Source organism: Callospermophilus lateralis, chromosome 14 (assembly GCF_048772815.1).
Source record: "Callospermophilus lateralis isolate mCalLat2 chromosome 14, mCalLat2.hap1, whole genome shotgun sequence".
Classification (NCBI taxonomy): domain Eukaryota; kingdom Metazoa; phylum Chordata; class Mammalia; order Rodentia; family Sciuridae; genus Callospermophilus; species Callospermophilus lateralis.
In genome coordinates, this window is record NC_135318.1 from 91,717,073 (window position 1) to 91,732,768 (window position 15,696).

Genomic DNA, 15,696 nt, shown 5'->3' on the forward strand with positions numbered 1-15,696 from the left:
TTAGAATCCAAAAACAAATTTAGTCAATTTATAGGATTACAAAATCCACAGTCAGAATCAGTAGCATCTCTCCACACCAAAGAATGAGCTTTTTCAAGAGGAAATCAAGGCAATAATCCCATCTACAATGACTACAACAAAACGAAATCCTAGAAATAAATTTAACCAAGGTGAAAGAATCAAAAACACCAATACATACTTGTTTATGGACTGGAAGAATTAATATTTTTAAAAAGCTACCCAATGTGATCTGTAGATTCAATGCAACCCTTTCTGATATTCCAATGTAACTTTCATAGACATAAATTCAATTCATATGGACTATCTCTCTCTCTCTCTCTCTCTCTCTCTCTCTCTCTCTCTCTCACACACACACACACACACACACACACACACACACACCCCAAATAGCAAAGACAATTATAAGCAAAAAGAACAAATCTGGACACATCACAATATGTGATTTTTTCTCTAATGCTAGGGATTGAATTCAGGGCTTTGTGCATACTAGGCAAGCACCCCACCACTGAACTAGATCCCCAGGTCTTTTTATGTTATTTTGAGACAGAGTCTCACTAAATTGCCCAGGCTTGTCTGGAACTTGTAATCCTCCTGCTTCAGTCTCTCCAGTAGGTGAGATTATAATTGTGCCTCTCTGTACCTAGCTCACAATATCTGATTTTAAACAATACTACAAAGTTATAGTAATTAAACACCATAGGTCTGGCATAAAATTAGATCTGGTGAATGGAACAGAATAGAGCCCCCAAATGAACCTACATATGTACAGTCAATTAAATTTAAACGAAATGTCAAGGAAATACAATGGGAAAATATAGTCTGTTTAATAAGTGGCATGGAAAAAACTGGATATCTCTAGGCAGAAGAATAAAGTTAGGCCCCTATAGCATACCACATTAAAAAAAAGTCAACTCAAATGGATTCAAATCTTTAAAATAAGACCTGAAACTATAAATTTCCTACAAGAAAACATAGGAGAGAAATGTACAATGTACTGTTCTGGGCAATGATTTTTTTTTTTCAGATTGGACTCCAGAAGCATAGAAACCAAAAGCACAAGTGGATCAATTGGATTACATTGAAATAAACTTTAAATAAAAAAAGAAACAACAAAACAAGGAGACAGCCAGTGATTGAATGAAGATATTTGCAATCCAACTGAGGAATATTAAGTCTGAAACATGTGAGGAACTCAAGAGAAAGAAAATAGTCCAATTAACAAATGGTCAGGGTCCTGAGGGGGTGGCTCAATGGTAGAGCACTTGGTTCATCCCCCAGAATCTCCAAACCAAAACAAAAGACAGAGGGGAAAAGACATGGGCAAAGGACATGAATAGACATTTCTCAAAAAGACCAACATGAGTGGCTAAGAGGTACAAGGGGAAAACAAACAAACAACCCCCCCCCCCCAAAAAAAAAAGACAAGCTCAATGTCACTAATCATCAGGTAGATTGAGATTAAACCCACAGTGAGGTGTCATCCATACCTATTAGAATGGCTACTATAGAAAAGATGAAAAACAAGTGCTGGTGGGTGTTATGGGCTCTACGGGCAAGGACCAAACAGACTCCATTTTACCCTGGGACTCCATACCATGTAAGAAATGCTTCTCCCATGGGAAAGCCCCGTCTCTGTACCCATTAATTGTCACCTAGCATAACATACTTGGAAACACAAAATGGCAATTCTTATACAATATAAAATTGTTCTCTTTGGTTTCCCTTTTCCTTGGGCAATGTACCTTGTCAGAGATTGACTGTCTAGACGTTAGTAACCATTCTCTAACATATACTGAACTAGGGTCATTTTGACCCTCTTCCCTTCTGCTTGCTTGCTGCTATGCCAACCTGGAAAGTCCCTTGAGAAATACCAAGGCACCCATTGCATTGTCTCACTAATTGCTCAGTTCAGCTTCTATACCTGCTTGCTTGCAGCTACGTCAACCTAGATGTGGTTTTTGCCTTTAAATATTCTAAAATGCTCAGGCTCTGGGCTCTTCCTTGCAGAGACAGTTATGGGTCCTGAGAGGAGCAGTCACCTACCAGCCTGCTAAATAAAGACTCTTCCATTTGGACAAAACTGGGACTTGGTGTGTTTTCTGAGTGACCTGCCCCACAACAGTGAGGAGACGGAGAACAGGGAGCCCTTGCATACTGTCAGTGGGAGTGTAAATCAGAATAGACATCATGGAAAATAGAATTGCCAGATGATCCAGTAATGCTACTCTGGGTATTTACTCTAGGACTTCAAACCAGTCTGCAAAGAGGTATCCACACTCCTGGGGTTTGTGGCAGCACTTGTTACACCAGATAAGATATGGAATCAACCTCAGGACCCAAGTGTCTATCACTGGATGAATGCTTAAAGAAAATGTGATGTGTCAAACTCTCGACAGGGGGAATACATCTGAGTTTTTTGAGGTCTACTGCACAGTGTGGTGAATATATTTAATAATTAAGTACCATGTATTTTGATACCACTAAAGGAATAAATTTCAAATCCTCTCATAAAAAGTGTTAAGTATTTGAGGTGATGGATACGCTAACTAGCTTGATTCCATCATCCCACATTGAATCAAAAAATCATAACATCACTTCATACCCCATAAATATGGGCAATTATAATTTGTCAATATACAATAAAGACAAATAATAATTGAAAAGATTACTCAGACTGCTCTAATGGGCAAAGACAGCACTGGACACAGACTTATGAAGAAGCTGTTAACAGCCCAAGGAAGAGATGATTGATGGTGGCTAGGACCAAGTGGCAGCGGTAGAGATGATATAAAGCATTCAAATTCTGGATATACTTTGAAATTGGTCAAATTTGTTAATAGATTGTATAGGAGTGTGAGATAAACAGCACATTAATTCCTCTTTCTTTTCTGTGTCATAGGGATCAAGAACTTCAATGACTTGCAGGGCATGGTGCCATGTGCCTAAATCCCAACAACTTGGGAGGCTGAGGGAGGTGGAGTTTGAGGCCAGCCTCAGCAACTTAGCAAGGCCCTAAACAACTTTGTGAGATCCTGTCTCAAAACACAAAGTAAAAAGGTCTGAAAAGGATGGAAGGAAAAAGGTACACTCATATATTGCTGGTGGGACTGCCAATTGGTGCAACCACTCTGGAAAGTGGCATGGAGATTCCTCAGAAAACTTGGAATGGAACCACCATTTGACCCAGCTATCTCACACCTCAGTTTATACCCAAAGCACTTAAAATCAGCATACTACAGTGATGTAGCCACATCAGTGTTTATAGAAGCTCAACTCACAATAGCTAAACTATGGAACCAAACTAGGTGTCCTTCAACAGATGAATGGATAAAAAACAATGTGTTATACATATACAATGCATTTGCTGGTAAATGGATGGAGCCGGAAAATATCATGCTAGGAGAAATAAGCCAATCCCAAGAGAACCAAAGGCCTCATGTTTTTTTCTGATATGAGGATGCTAATTCACAACACGGGGTGGGGTAGGGAAGAATAGAGGTACTTTCGATTAGACAGAGGGGACGTTGTATCTTATTTCAGACTTATATCTTAAACATTTATGAAAGAGCCTTAGAAAGCTCTTGTGCCCTGTGTGGTACTCAAAGGTCAAAAGGACCCTGGGTTGCCACACTGGAAGATCTAGGGATTGGATTCTGAAGATGTCAGTTCAAGTCCTGACTCTAATATTGACACCTGTGACTGTGGGAAAGTGAGTGACCTTGCTGAGCCTTGGTTTTCTCATCTGTGAAGTGCTCTTTCATGCTCTGGTTGGTTCTATGATGAACATCTATGGGATTTCTGTGGTAGCTCTTGGACCCTGACACAAGAGTCAGTTAAATGAGTATTTGTTTACTTAGTGAATAAAGCAATGGCATCTGGGGTCACCCGAACCCTCCCAACTCTGCCCTTATGTGTCTTGAGAACACCAGGACACCAGGTGGTCTTTGGCCCACCCCTGGAGGTGGTCAGGTGTGGCAGGCAGTCTTCCTACCTTGTTGAGGGTGTTGAGGGCGGCCTGGGCGGCCGTGAGTGCCGGCTCTGCTTTAGCCAGATCTTCCTCACAGTCCTTCTGCTTCTGCTTCACCTCTAGCATGATGAGGGCCACCTTCTGCTCCTCCTCATCTGCGATGGCTTTCTCTTTGCTCACTTTATCAGTTTCCACGCCGACCACCTGAATCAATTTGTCTGCATCTTCGTTCTTCTGCTTTAGCTCCACTTCCTGGGTGGCCAGCTTGGCTTTCAGATCATCCACCTGCATCAGAGAAGTAAAGAGGCTTAGCAGGAGTAAGGCAGGCATGACCCTGAAGACCCATCTCTGCAGAACAGAGAGCCAACTCCTGATGCAAACAAAGGTGCAAAGCTATGTACCCCGGTGAAACCCAGCTCTCTGATCTAGGAAAGGAACTGGACTCTCTCTCCCCTTTGATGGAATATTCTAAACAACAGGCACTCTGATACTTCTCCTTGATATCTCAATGTTTTAGGCTTCTTCTCACTGATATTGGTATGTCTTTTAAAATTTCATGCACCAAACAACAACAAATTATTTTTTCTATGGTGCTGGAGATTGAACCCAAGGCCTTGTGCTTGCAAAGCAAGCACTCTACCAACTGAGCTATATCCCCAAATGAATTTTGCACATAGAAAGTCCTTAATAAATATCAGTTGTTTAATTAAAACTGGCCAATGTGTTGGTATTGGCACCAAAACAGACTGGTAGACCAATGGTACAGAATAGAGGACACAGAGACTAACCCACATAACTACAATTATACTAGACAAAGGTGCCAAGGACACGCATTGGAGAAAAGATAGCCTCTTCAACAAATGATGCTGGGAAAACTGGAAATCCATATGCAACAAAATGAGATTAAACCCCTATCTCCCACCATGCACAAAACTTACCTCAAAATGGATCAAGGACTTCTTAGGAATACAACCAGAGACCCTGCATCTAATAGAAGAAAAAGTAGGCCCTAATCTCCATCATGTGGGATTAGGCCCCAACTTCCTTAATAAGACAACTGTGGCACAAGAATTAAAATCAAGAATCAATAAATGGGATAGACTCAAACTAAAAAATCTTCTTCTCAGCAAAAGAAACAATCTGTGAGGTGAACAGAGAACCTATATCCTGGGAGCAAATCTTTACCATCACACATCAGATAGAACACTAATCTCTAGGGTATATAAAGAACTCAAAAAGCTAAACACCAAAAAAACAAATAACCCAATCAATAAATGGGCCAAGAACCTGAAAGAGACTCTTCTCAGAAGATGAGGTACAGTCATCAACAAATACATGAAAAAATGTTCATCATCACTAGCAATTATAGAAATGTAAATTAAAACCACTCTAAGATTTTATCTCACTCCAGTCAGAATGGCAGCTATTATGCATACAAACAACAATAAGTGTTGGCGAGGATGTGGGGGGAAAAGGTACACTAATACATTGCTAGTGGGACTGCAAATTGGTGCAGCCAATATGGAAAGCAGTATGGAGATTTCTTGGAAAATTGGGAATGGAACCACCATTTGACCCAGCTATCCCTCTCCTCGGACTATATCCAAAGGACTTAAAAAAGCATACTACAGGGACACAGCCACATCAATGTTTATAGCAGTATAATTCACAACAGCTAAACTGTGGAACCAACCTAGATGCCCTTCAATAGATGAATGGATTAAAAAATGTGGCATATATACACAATGGAATATTACCCAGCAATAAAAGAGAATAAAATCATGGCATTTGCAGGTAAATGGATGGAGTTAGAAAAGATAATGCTAAGTGAAGTTAGTCAATCCCAAAAAACCAAATGCTGAATGTTTTCTCTGATATAAGGAGGCTGTTCATAGTGGGGTAGGGAGGGGGGGGGAGCATGGGAGGAATAGATGAACTCTAGAGAGTTCAGAGGGGTGGGAGGGGAAGGAAGGGGGCATGGGTAATTAATGATGGTGGAATGTGATGATCATTATTATCCAAAGTATATGTATAAAGACACGAACTGGTATGAATATACTTACTATGTATACAACAAGAGATATGAAAAATTGTGCTCTATATGTGTAATAAGAATTGTAATACATTCTGTTGTCATACATAAATTAAAAAAATTACATAAAAAACTAACCAATGTGGGATTTTCCTAGGATATACAAAAAGGAGGATGTCTATGGTGTTGTCTGAGAGACTAAATATACAGATGAACAATGGCAAGACTGTATATAAAAAACAGAACTCTGACCCACAACCTTCAGGAAGACTTACAATAACCCTAGAACAATCAGCCTCAAATGGCTAGGACTTGATTAATAATGGATGACTGCCTTCATTTTTTTTTCTTTTTTTGAACTCAGGGGCACTCGCCCACTGAGCCACATCTCCATCCCTATTTTGTATTTTATTTAGAGACAGGGTCTCACTGAGTTGCTTAGCGCCTCGCTGTTGTTGAAGCTGGCTTTGAACTGAAGATCCTCCTGCCTCAGCCTCCCGAGCCACTGGGATTACAGGTGTGCACCACTGTGCCTGGCTCCAACTTCCTTCATTTTTGTCTCTTATTCCAATGTAGGGCCAATCAAAACAAAACAACAACAACAACAACAACAAAAACCCCAACACATCTCCCTGACCAGTTATATAGGATGCCTACTTCTAGTGAACCCACCTGTCCCTTCCCTGGCCTGCTCTCAGGGTGCACTGGACATCCTTCTCCTTCCTCATCATCAAGCTCTTCCACTTCTCTGCCTGGTTTTGGCTCTCTGCTAAATACCAGTGATGGTGGCAGATTTCCTGGCCTGTAGCAAGCTCTCCCTAAATAGCTTGGATACTTCTCCTGGTTGGTCTTCATTGATTTCCACAATCCTCAATAGAAATAGATGACCAGGTTAAAATAATGTGATAGCAAGAATTCCGGTGGTCCAGGCCACTCGATTCCCCTATCCAACTTCTGAAGTCAAATGTCATTTGGAGGCATATGATGAAGTGATGGGAACATCAGTGCTGGCAAACCATCTATTTATCTCATGAACTGGGAAGAGAGGAATGGTCTTCTGTTTACACTCAAAATCAGCAGTGCAGTGGTTTTCATAATGTTGCTTCCTGGACTAGCATCAGCTTTACATAGGAATTTATTAGTCATGCAAACCCCGAGGCCCTATTCCAGACCTACTGAGCCAGAAATTCTGGAGGTGAGGCAAGGCAATCTGTGTTTTACAGGCCCTGCGGTTGATTCTGATGTCCATGTAGGTTTGAGAATCACTGATGGAGTGTAACGGCCTTTTTCAGATGCACAGGGAAGACACAGACCTGTTTATTTCTTGAAAGTCGAAAAGCTATTTGTATTTGCAATATGGCTCATAAACTTTCCATTCCAGAATGACCTCTTGCCTTTATTTTTTTCCTGCGGCCTATTGCACACAACTACCAAAGATTCAGAGCTCCTGGAATACGTCAAACAGATTCAAAGGCTTTATGATGCAAAATAATCAGGGCGAATATAAAACTGAGGCTTAGACACCACTGATAATTCCCTTTTCATGGCAGATCAAAAGGAAAGAAAAGGAAAGGGGAAAAAAAAAGAATGCTCTTTAATTTTGTGTATTCATGGAAACCGGAGACTTTGTGTTAACCTCAAATAGAGGCTTGCACCCTAGAACTCCTCTTATATTCACATGTTGGAAGGTTAATCTGTTTCCATCTCCCGTTGTTCAGCTGCAGAGAGTTATTTCTACAAGGACAAAGATGCAATTGTAAATCAAAATGATTGAGTTGCATAATCACTCCAGTCAGCAAACACACCAGTAACTTTTTGTTCCTTTTTAAATCTTGGGAGATTTGAGAAAATTGAAGTGGTTTTTTTTTTTTTTTTTTTTTGGTTATTGTTGTTTTGTTTTGTTGATTGCAGATATGGCTTGTGACCTCAGCCCCAAGGTAAATAATCCCCTGCACTGTGAATGGGAGCTTAATAGCCCTTCAGCTATGACATGGGGCAACATGAGGGTCCTGCCAGTCAGAATTAGGCCACTCCCCTGAAAATCAGAGAAGGCAGAACTCAGATTAGTTTTATGATTCTTTTGCAATAGAATAGGGAATTGGAACAGATTACTTTAAGTCTTTTTTGACTCCTTTTCCTTCTTTATTCAAAACACCTGAGTCACACTTTGGATTTCCACCTTATTTAGACACCCCCAAACCTGGATGGGAAGATTAAGAGGGACAGTGCCCTGATCATAGGAGAGACCCTTTCCCTCAGTCCTGTTGGCCCCCATGAATTGGGAACATGAGTGGAAAATGGGGGAATTTTGACAAAGACGGGTGACAACATGGGGGGTGCGGGTGGCCCCTTCTTCAAGGACCAATAATGACAGAGAGACCAAGCTGCTCGGGAACTTTCCCCCCAGAACTCCAGCCACCTTGGTAATGATGTGAGGAGAAATCAGAGGAGCTGAGCAGGGGGTGTCAAAGGCACACATGACTACCCACATTGCCCAGGGTGGAAAATCCTGCTGGCTCCTCTGGATGTTTGGGGAGGGAGGGAAAATATCACCATTTGCCAAAGAAGAGGAAGCAGGGTGATTAGCAGCAATGAATAGTGCCCTGTGGATTGGCAGTCTAGAGAATTCTTCTGCTTATTCTGTGTCTCTGTAGTCACTCAACACTTCCTGATATGAATTGGGATTTCAAGGAAGTTTCTCTTGGGTACATGTGTTTTTTTTCTTTCCATCTCTGCTACGTTGATGGATCTGATAAAAACTTTGCATCCTATTCTGGCAATATAGTTGAATTTTCATTTTGAAAAACGTGCCCTTCCCAAGGCCTTATGATTGCTGGGGAGGACTGATTCCCATTGTCATGAATGGAGGAACCATGTTGAACAGGACATGTTACAACAAACTAGTTTCAGCTCTGTCCAAATTAACCTCTGTATTTGACTTTTTAGTAGTTTAAAAGAAGTTACCTGCTTTTATTTAAGCAGGTCAACAATGAAGTGAATTGTTTGGTCTAGACCAACTTAAGGTAAATTTTGTTGTCATCAAGAGTCCTGATAACTATTTCATGTGTTCTTAAGGTTTTCTCTTTCTTCTTTCCCTCTGCTCCTGTTCTTTCCTATCTTTCCTTTCTTCCTTTCATTTTTGTATTTTTCTTTCTTGCTAAATGAATTTTGAATTCTTTCACTTGCACCCCCCCAAAAAAAAAATCCAGACAAAAACATCATGAATTAATAAATCACTAACTTCAGGTAAATTTGGTGGCATGAGATTATTTGAGAACCCCAAGATAAGCTGAATTTAATTTACATGGATCACAACACTATATTATACCGCATAAATATGTACAAATATCATGTGTCAATCAAAAAAAATTGAATTTAAGAAAAAGCATTCAGATTGACAGACGTGTGAGTTAAATCCTATATGCAGGGAATTGGCAATAGCCTTTAGGCCTTTTGTGAACATTTCTTCAACCAACAGTCTCCTCTTCCTCATGAATATGCCTGAATTTTATATAGAAATGATGATCCCAGTGGTTTCTGGACAGTGCCAGGGAGGGACAAAGGCACCCAAGTCAGGTTGAGGGCTCTGAACATGCCAGGAAACAGACCACAATTTGCACCAACCATGAAGCCTGAAGTTAAAGTTGATGCAAAGACAGAAGAAGATGATACCTAAGGACCCTCCAGGGCCAGCCTACCTTCATGAGAGCCAGTGAAATCTGGTGAATCACACCATGATGTTTATCAGTTGCTTCTTGAAACCTCACACTACCACAGAGAGGAGAAGGTACAAAGATCCTTGACAGGAAAACACTTTGAGGTAGAGTTTGAACTGTGAACTGACTGCCCTCCAAGAACTAAGTTTTTAACCTATTCCAATAGCGTAAGAAGATACTTGATGCTGGATAACTTATAAAACAAAGAGGTTTATTTGGCTCACGAATTCTGGTGGCTGAAGGGTCCAAACAGTATGCATCAATGTTCTGGTGATGAGGGTGCCCTAGCTTCATCACAAGATGGCAGAAAAGTGGAAAGCAAAGTGGCTGTGTGTAGAAGAGGCTAAATATATGCAATGGCTTCACTTTATAACAATTCACTCTTTCTGAAGCTAAGTAACTCTGCAAGACCATTCATCCTTTCCAGGGCTAGTGACCCCAGGACCTAATTACCTTGTATTAGACCCCCACCTCTAAAGTTTCCACTACCTCAGCACCACCAGGATGAAGACAAAGCCTCTACATATGAGCCCTTGGGAAACCCCCAAACATACCCAAGCCACAGCTCCTGAAATGACTACTCATACTGAAACGCAAGATTTCTGCTCTTCAATAATCAAGATGACGCAGAACTAAGTCAAATTCAGTTATGCTGGATTTGAAGCTACATTTGTGATCAACTCTAAGTATGAACTGTAAGGCTAAAGATAATAAGCTTTAGATTATCACAAATGGTTGATTTTTGTCACTCGGATCACAAACATTACTACTTTGGCTACAACCAAGATGGCTAAATAAAATTATATCCTGAGCCATTTAGCCTGCTCCCACTAGGTTATAAGTATTGGAACTGTCATAGTCAGGCAACAGGAGTCTAATGACAATATGATTCAAGTCATTATCCTTATGTTAGTTATGATAGTACACATTAGTCTCTTTCTACCATAGAAACAGTTACAGATGAATAGTTTACTCCAGAGTTAGGAACCCCAAATGCCATTTTTAACTAGAAGAATCATCATTATAACCATCAATAGGCATTTATGGAATCTATTCCATGAGTACATTACTGCCCCAAACCACCTTCCACCCCCACTCTGCACTTGTAGGCGATTTGAGGGCTGCACATTTGCTAATTTGTTTATCCAGCCATCATCCTATGACCTACCTATTTAGCTACTAACTTAACAGAACACCTGCTATGTGCTGGTCTCTGAGATAGAACATAAATGGATCCTGCTGTTTTTCTTTGAAGAACTGATAACAGCATAGTATGATATATGCAGAAGAAAGAGAAGTCAAGGAAGAAACCTCAGAGAAGGAAATTCATAATGGCTTGGAGATTAGAAACAGATGGGGGGTGGGTGGGTAGCAAATGGTTTAGGTCTTGGCAGGGATGAGGTGACAAGGTGAAGGCACAAGGAAAGGAGTTTTGGGGGAGTCGCAAAGAGCACCTATGAACTCCAGAGTCCAGTGTGGAGGAGGGAAAGGATGGAACAATATGTAAAGGTAGCACTGATCAACAGCATTGCTCATTCATTTGTTCAACAAATGTAAAATGAGTGCTCCCTCTGTGCGGGCACTCTTAGGCACTGGGATATATGGGTGAACAGAACAGACAAGGATCTTGTCATTACAGACCCTAGAGCCAAAGGATGGAGACAGATAACAAACAATAAATGCAACTCATGGAGTCCATGATAGATTATGTTAGATGGGGGTGTGTGCTATAGCAAGGGAACTAAGGGAAGGGCTGTGATTTAAAATGAGGTCATCGGGATAGGACTCATTGAAGAGGTGGCATTGGGCAAAGAACTGAGCCTTGGTGATGTTAGAGGGAGATGTCCAGGGAGAGGGATAAGGCCAGTGCTAAGGCCTAGTGTCTGAGCAGAGAGCAAAGGGAAAGTCTGATAGAGACAGAGGTCACAGGTACGGGGTGATAGGAGATGAGGTCTGAGAGTCACAGGTAGAGTCACAGCTAGAGAGGAGCTCGGTCCCCTGGAGGAGTGGGAGTTAGCATTAGGTTTTACATAAACGCATGACATGGTCTCATTTATGTGTTAAATTAATCAACTCTGCCTGCTCAACTTGACGATAGACTATAGAGGGACCAAAGTAGGAGCAGATCTATGAGTTTGAAGGGTGTTATAGCTACCCAGGTAAAATAGGGCCAGTGGCTCCGACAGTGAGGGGGTGGGTGCAGAGATTTGGGGGTGTACTTTGAAGTTACAGCCCCCAAACTTCTTATGGTTTAAGTGTGCATACAAGAGAAAAGAGCAATAAGAAGCATCAAGGATGATCCCAAGGATTTTGTCCTGCGTGGAGGATGCCACAAGTCGTGGGTAAGGCAGGTTTGGAGTCAGGGAGAGACTGAGTGTTCGGCCTTTTGAAATAATCCTGTTAATAAGTGTCTAAATGAAGACATTGAAAATAGGGATACAGAAGGATGGGCATATTTCAGAGATCTTTAGAAACACATAGGACTTTTTGATTTCTTTTTTGATTTTTTGATACTGGGGTTTGAACACAGGATGCTTTACCACTGAGTCACAGCCATTTTTATTCTTTATTTTGAGATAGGGTCTCACTAGGTTACTTAAGGCCTCACTAAGTTGCATAAGCTGACAGCTGGTTTTGAACTTGTGTCAGCCTCCTGAGCTGCAGGGATTACAGGTGTGTGTCACTGTGCCTGGCTAAGACTCGTTCATTCTTAAATGTTTAAGTGACAGAGTCTGGGATAATTCCCAGGTTTCTGGCCTAGGTAACTGGGTAGCCAGAAGTATCATTCATTAAAGTGGAAAATACAGACGGAAAAGATGGCCTTTGTGGTGTCTGATACTGAACTTAATGCCAGGACATGGGATAATAGAGCTGGATTCACCTAACAATATCACCAGTCTTCTTCTTATTAAATAGAGGTCACCTAAAACAGGAACACAGACCTGTGTGCCTTCATCATTGTCTGCTCAAGGACCCTGCATCTGCACAAAATAGATTACTGCTCTAGAGAGGGTCAGAGTGTCTCCTGTCCCTTGCTCCCTGGCCGCCATTCTTTACACAACCAACCAGCAATTCCTAGAGGATAAATGGGCAGGAAGTAGAGCAGGGAATGGCTGGTAGAAATGTAGAATGTTCTAGGAGCTTTGAAGGAATGAGGAAACAAAGGAAGGGGAAGAGGTGGGAGATGTTGAAAGAATCTGATAGTACTACATTCTAGAATTGTGTTCCATAAATTCAGAGACTGAGAGGAACAGAAGGTGACTGATGGACAAGATGCTGCCTTTCTGGGGCTGGGGATGTGGCTCAAGCGGTAGCGCGCTCGCCTGGCATGCGTGCGGCCTGGGTTCGATCCTCAGCACCACATACAAACAAAGATGTTGTGCCCGCCAATAACTAAAAAATAAATATTAAAATTCTCTCTCTACCTCTCTCTCTCTCTCTCTAAAAAAAAAAAAATGCTGCCTTTCCGTAGCAAAGATGAACAATCCGGTAAATTGCTTTTGTGGTCATGACACAAGTGGAAAGGGAGTAGTATCGTAGGGTCATTTGCATATGTCATTTGCTGTTGGACATTGAATTTGAAATTATCTCACCTTGCCTGAAGGTAAATAAAGAAAAAAAAATTATCTGTACAACACTACAGAACAGAGAAAGAAAGCAATAACATCTAGAAGATGGAAAATCGACACCACTTTGAAAATGGTCCATTATCAGACCTAGAAAACAATACGGTGGAAACCGTTTGGCGTCATCCGTAGAATGGTTTGGTGAAAGAGTTTCAGGAAAAGAGAAATTAAAAGGCAATAGGGTATACCATTTGCTTTTTACCGAAAAGCAGAAAGGATGAGATGTGGAAGAGCTGTTAGGAAATTAAAAATGCAATGAAATGATAAAAGTCTTCATTGCAAAGTACAGGAAGCAGAGTAGCATCACAGACCGTTAAATCAGTATTGTTGTAAGATAAACTTGAAAAGCTGCCCTAGAACACAAAGAAAAAGGCCAAAGGGATAGAAATAATGAGCAAGAACATAATGGATAAAGGGATCAGGGAAATCATTCAGCAAGCCAGTGCTCCGAGAGGAGAGACCAGACCAGATGGACAAAGTCAGATGACAGAAGAGGGCTTTCCTCAGTCCCAGACGGTGTGGGGATCACAAGGGCCCACTTCACCCTGCCAAATGAACTCAGATCCTTTAGACAGATTATGTTTCTGAATCAAGAAGCTGAAGTAGATGAAGATCGGTATGGAGGCTTCTCAAAAGGCTAGGCCTGGAACCACCACATGACCTAGCCGTACCACTCCTCGGTGTTTCCCCTGAAGAATTAAAGTCATTATCCTATAGAGATACCCGCACACCCATGTTTATAGCAGTACAATTCACAACAGCCAAACTATGGAACCACCCTAGGTGTCCATCAACAGATGAATGGAAAAAGAAAAATGTACTATATATACACACAATAGAGTTTTATTCAACCATAAAGAAAAATAAAATGATGTCATTTTTCAGAGAAATGGATGGAACTCGAGACCATTATGTCAAGTAAAATAAGCCAAACTCAGAAGGTCAAGGGTTGCATGTTTTCCTCTCATCTGTGGAAGCTAGCAAGGAGAAAGGAAAGAAAGATGGGGGTGGATCTCTTAAAAAAAAAATCAAAGAAAAATCAGTAGAAGAAAAGGACCAAGGGGGGGTGGTTGGAAGTACTGGGAAGTGAACTGGACACATTATATGGTTATATTGTTATTGTGCGCATGTACAAATATGTAGCAACAAATCTCATCAGTGCATATAACTATAATGCACAAAAAAATGTGGAACAAAATAAAGAAACTGAAGTGGAGAGGAGAGGCAAGTCAAAAGAGGAATTCCAAAGACAAAATCATATTTTTAAAAAAAATATTTTTAATTGTCAACAGACATTTATATATTTATTTATTTGCCGAGAATCAAACTCAGTGCCTTACACGTGCTAGGCAAGTGCTCTACCGTTGAGCTACAACCTCAGCCCCCAAAGGCAAAATTCTGAGACCAAAAAAAAAAAAAAAAAAAGAAAAGGCTTAGACATCCACAGGAACATGTGACCTCTAGGAACTAAGTTGATCACGATTTCATCACCTGAACGAGGGTCGTCTCTGCTACTGGTAAGCAGAGAAGAGAAAGGGGCCATCAATTGAGCAGTGATCCTCAGGGAGCCAAGGCAGGGGCAGAGCTGGTGCCAGAGCGATCCCCGATTCTCAAGGGCAGAAGAGTAGGTTGAAATAGACCTGTTCCATTTTTAAGAGTTAAGTAGAAAAATCTAACAAGGGCCGGAGGACAGGGCCTTCTTAGGGTGGCCAGCAACTTGGAAGCATCAGAAGAAATGCCTGAAATGAGGCAGAAGTTAAGAAGTGGGTCCCAACGGCTCTTTGACAGATAACACAGGAAGAAAAGAATCAAAACTCTTATGGCCCTGAAACTGCTTTCTCCACCATTCATTTCCTTTCCTTCTAAGGATGGAAGGTGCTACGGTTTGTGTGTGGATTTTCTTTCAAAGGTTCATGTTCTGGAAGCCATGTCCCTGGTGTGGTGATGGAATCATTAAGAGGTGAGGCCTGGTAGAAGGCAACTAGGTGACAGGGACTCCACCCCCATGAAAGGGTTAATGCCATCTTTCAGGAGTAAGTTTGATTTCATGGGACTGGATCAATTCACATGAGAATGAGTTGTCATGAGGGTACCTGGCATCAGTCCTGATCTCCTCTTCTGTAGGCACCACACACCTCTTCTATATATGCTCCCACCAACCACTGTAAGATGCTGGTGCCATGAACTTGAATATTCAGAATTGTTAGCCAAATAAACCTCTTATCTTTATAAAACACACTGCCTCAGGTATCTTGCTATAGAACACAAGACAGACTAAGGCAGGAGGAAAGTGAATTGGAGAGAAAAGGAAAGTGGAGGAAAAGAAGATTGCAA

At 41.3% G+C, this 15,696-nt stretch overlaps 1 protein-coding gene across 1 annotated transcript in view; it reads right to left on the minus strand.

The window, feature by feature from the left end:
- The window catches only part of LOC143637868 (dynein axonemal heavy chain 9-like), a 76,076-nt gene that overhangs the window by 44,826 nt on the left and 15,554 nt on the right, over nucleotides 1–15,696 (minus strand). The window contains exon 6 of the mRNA XM_077105174.1: nucleotides 4,013–4,273. Within this exon, the coding sequence (XP_076961289.1) occupies nucleotides 4,013–4,273 (261 nt within the window). The remainder of the gene's footprint in view (nucleotides 1–4,012; nucleotides 4,274–15,696) is intronic.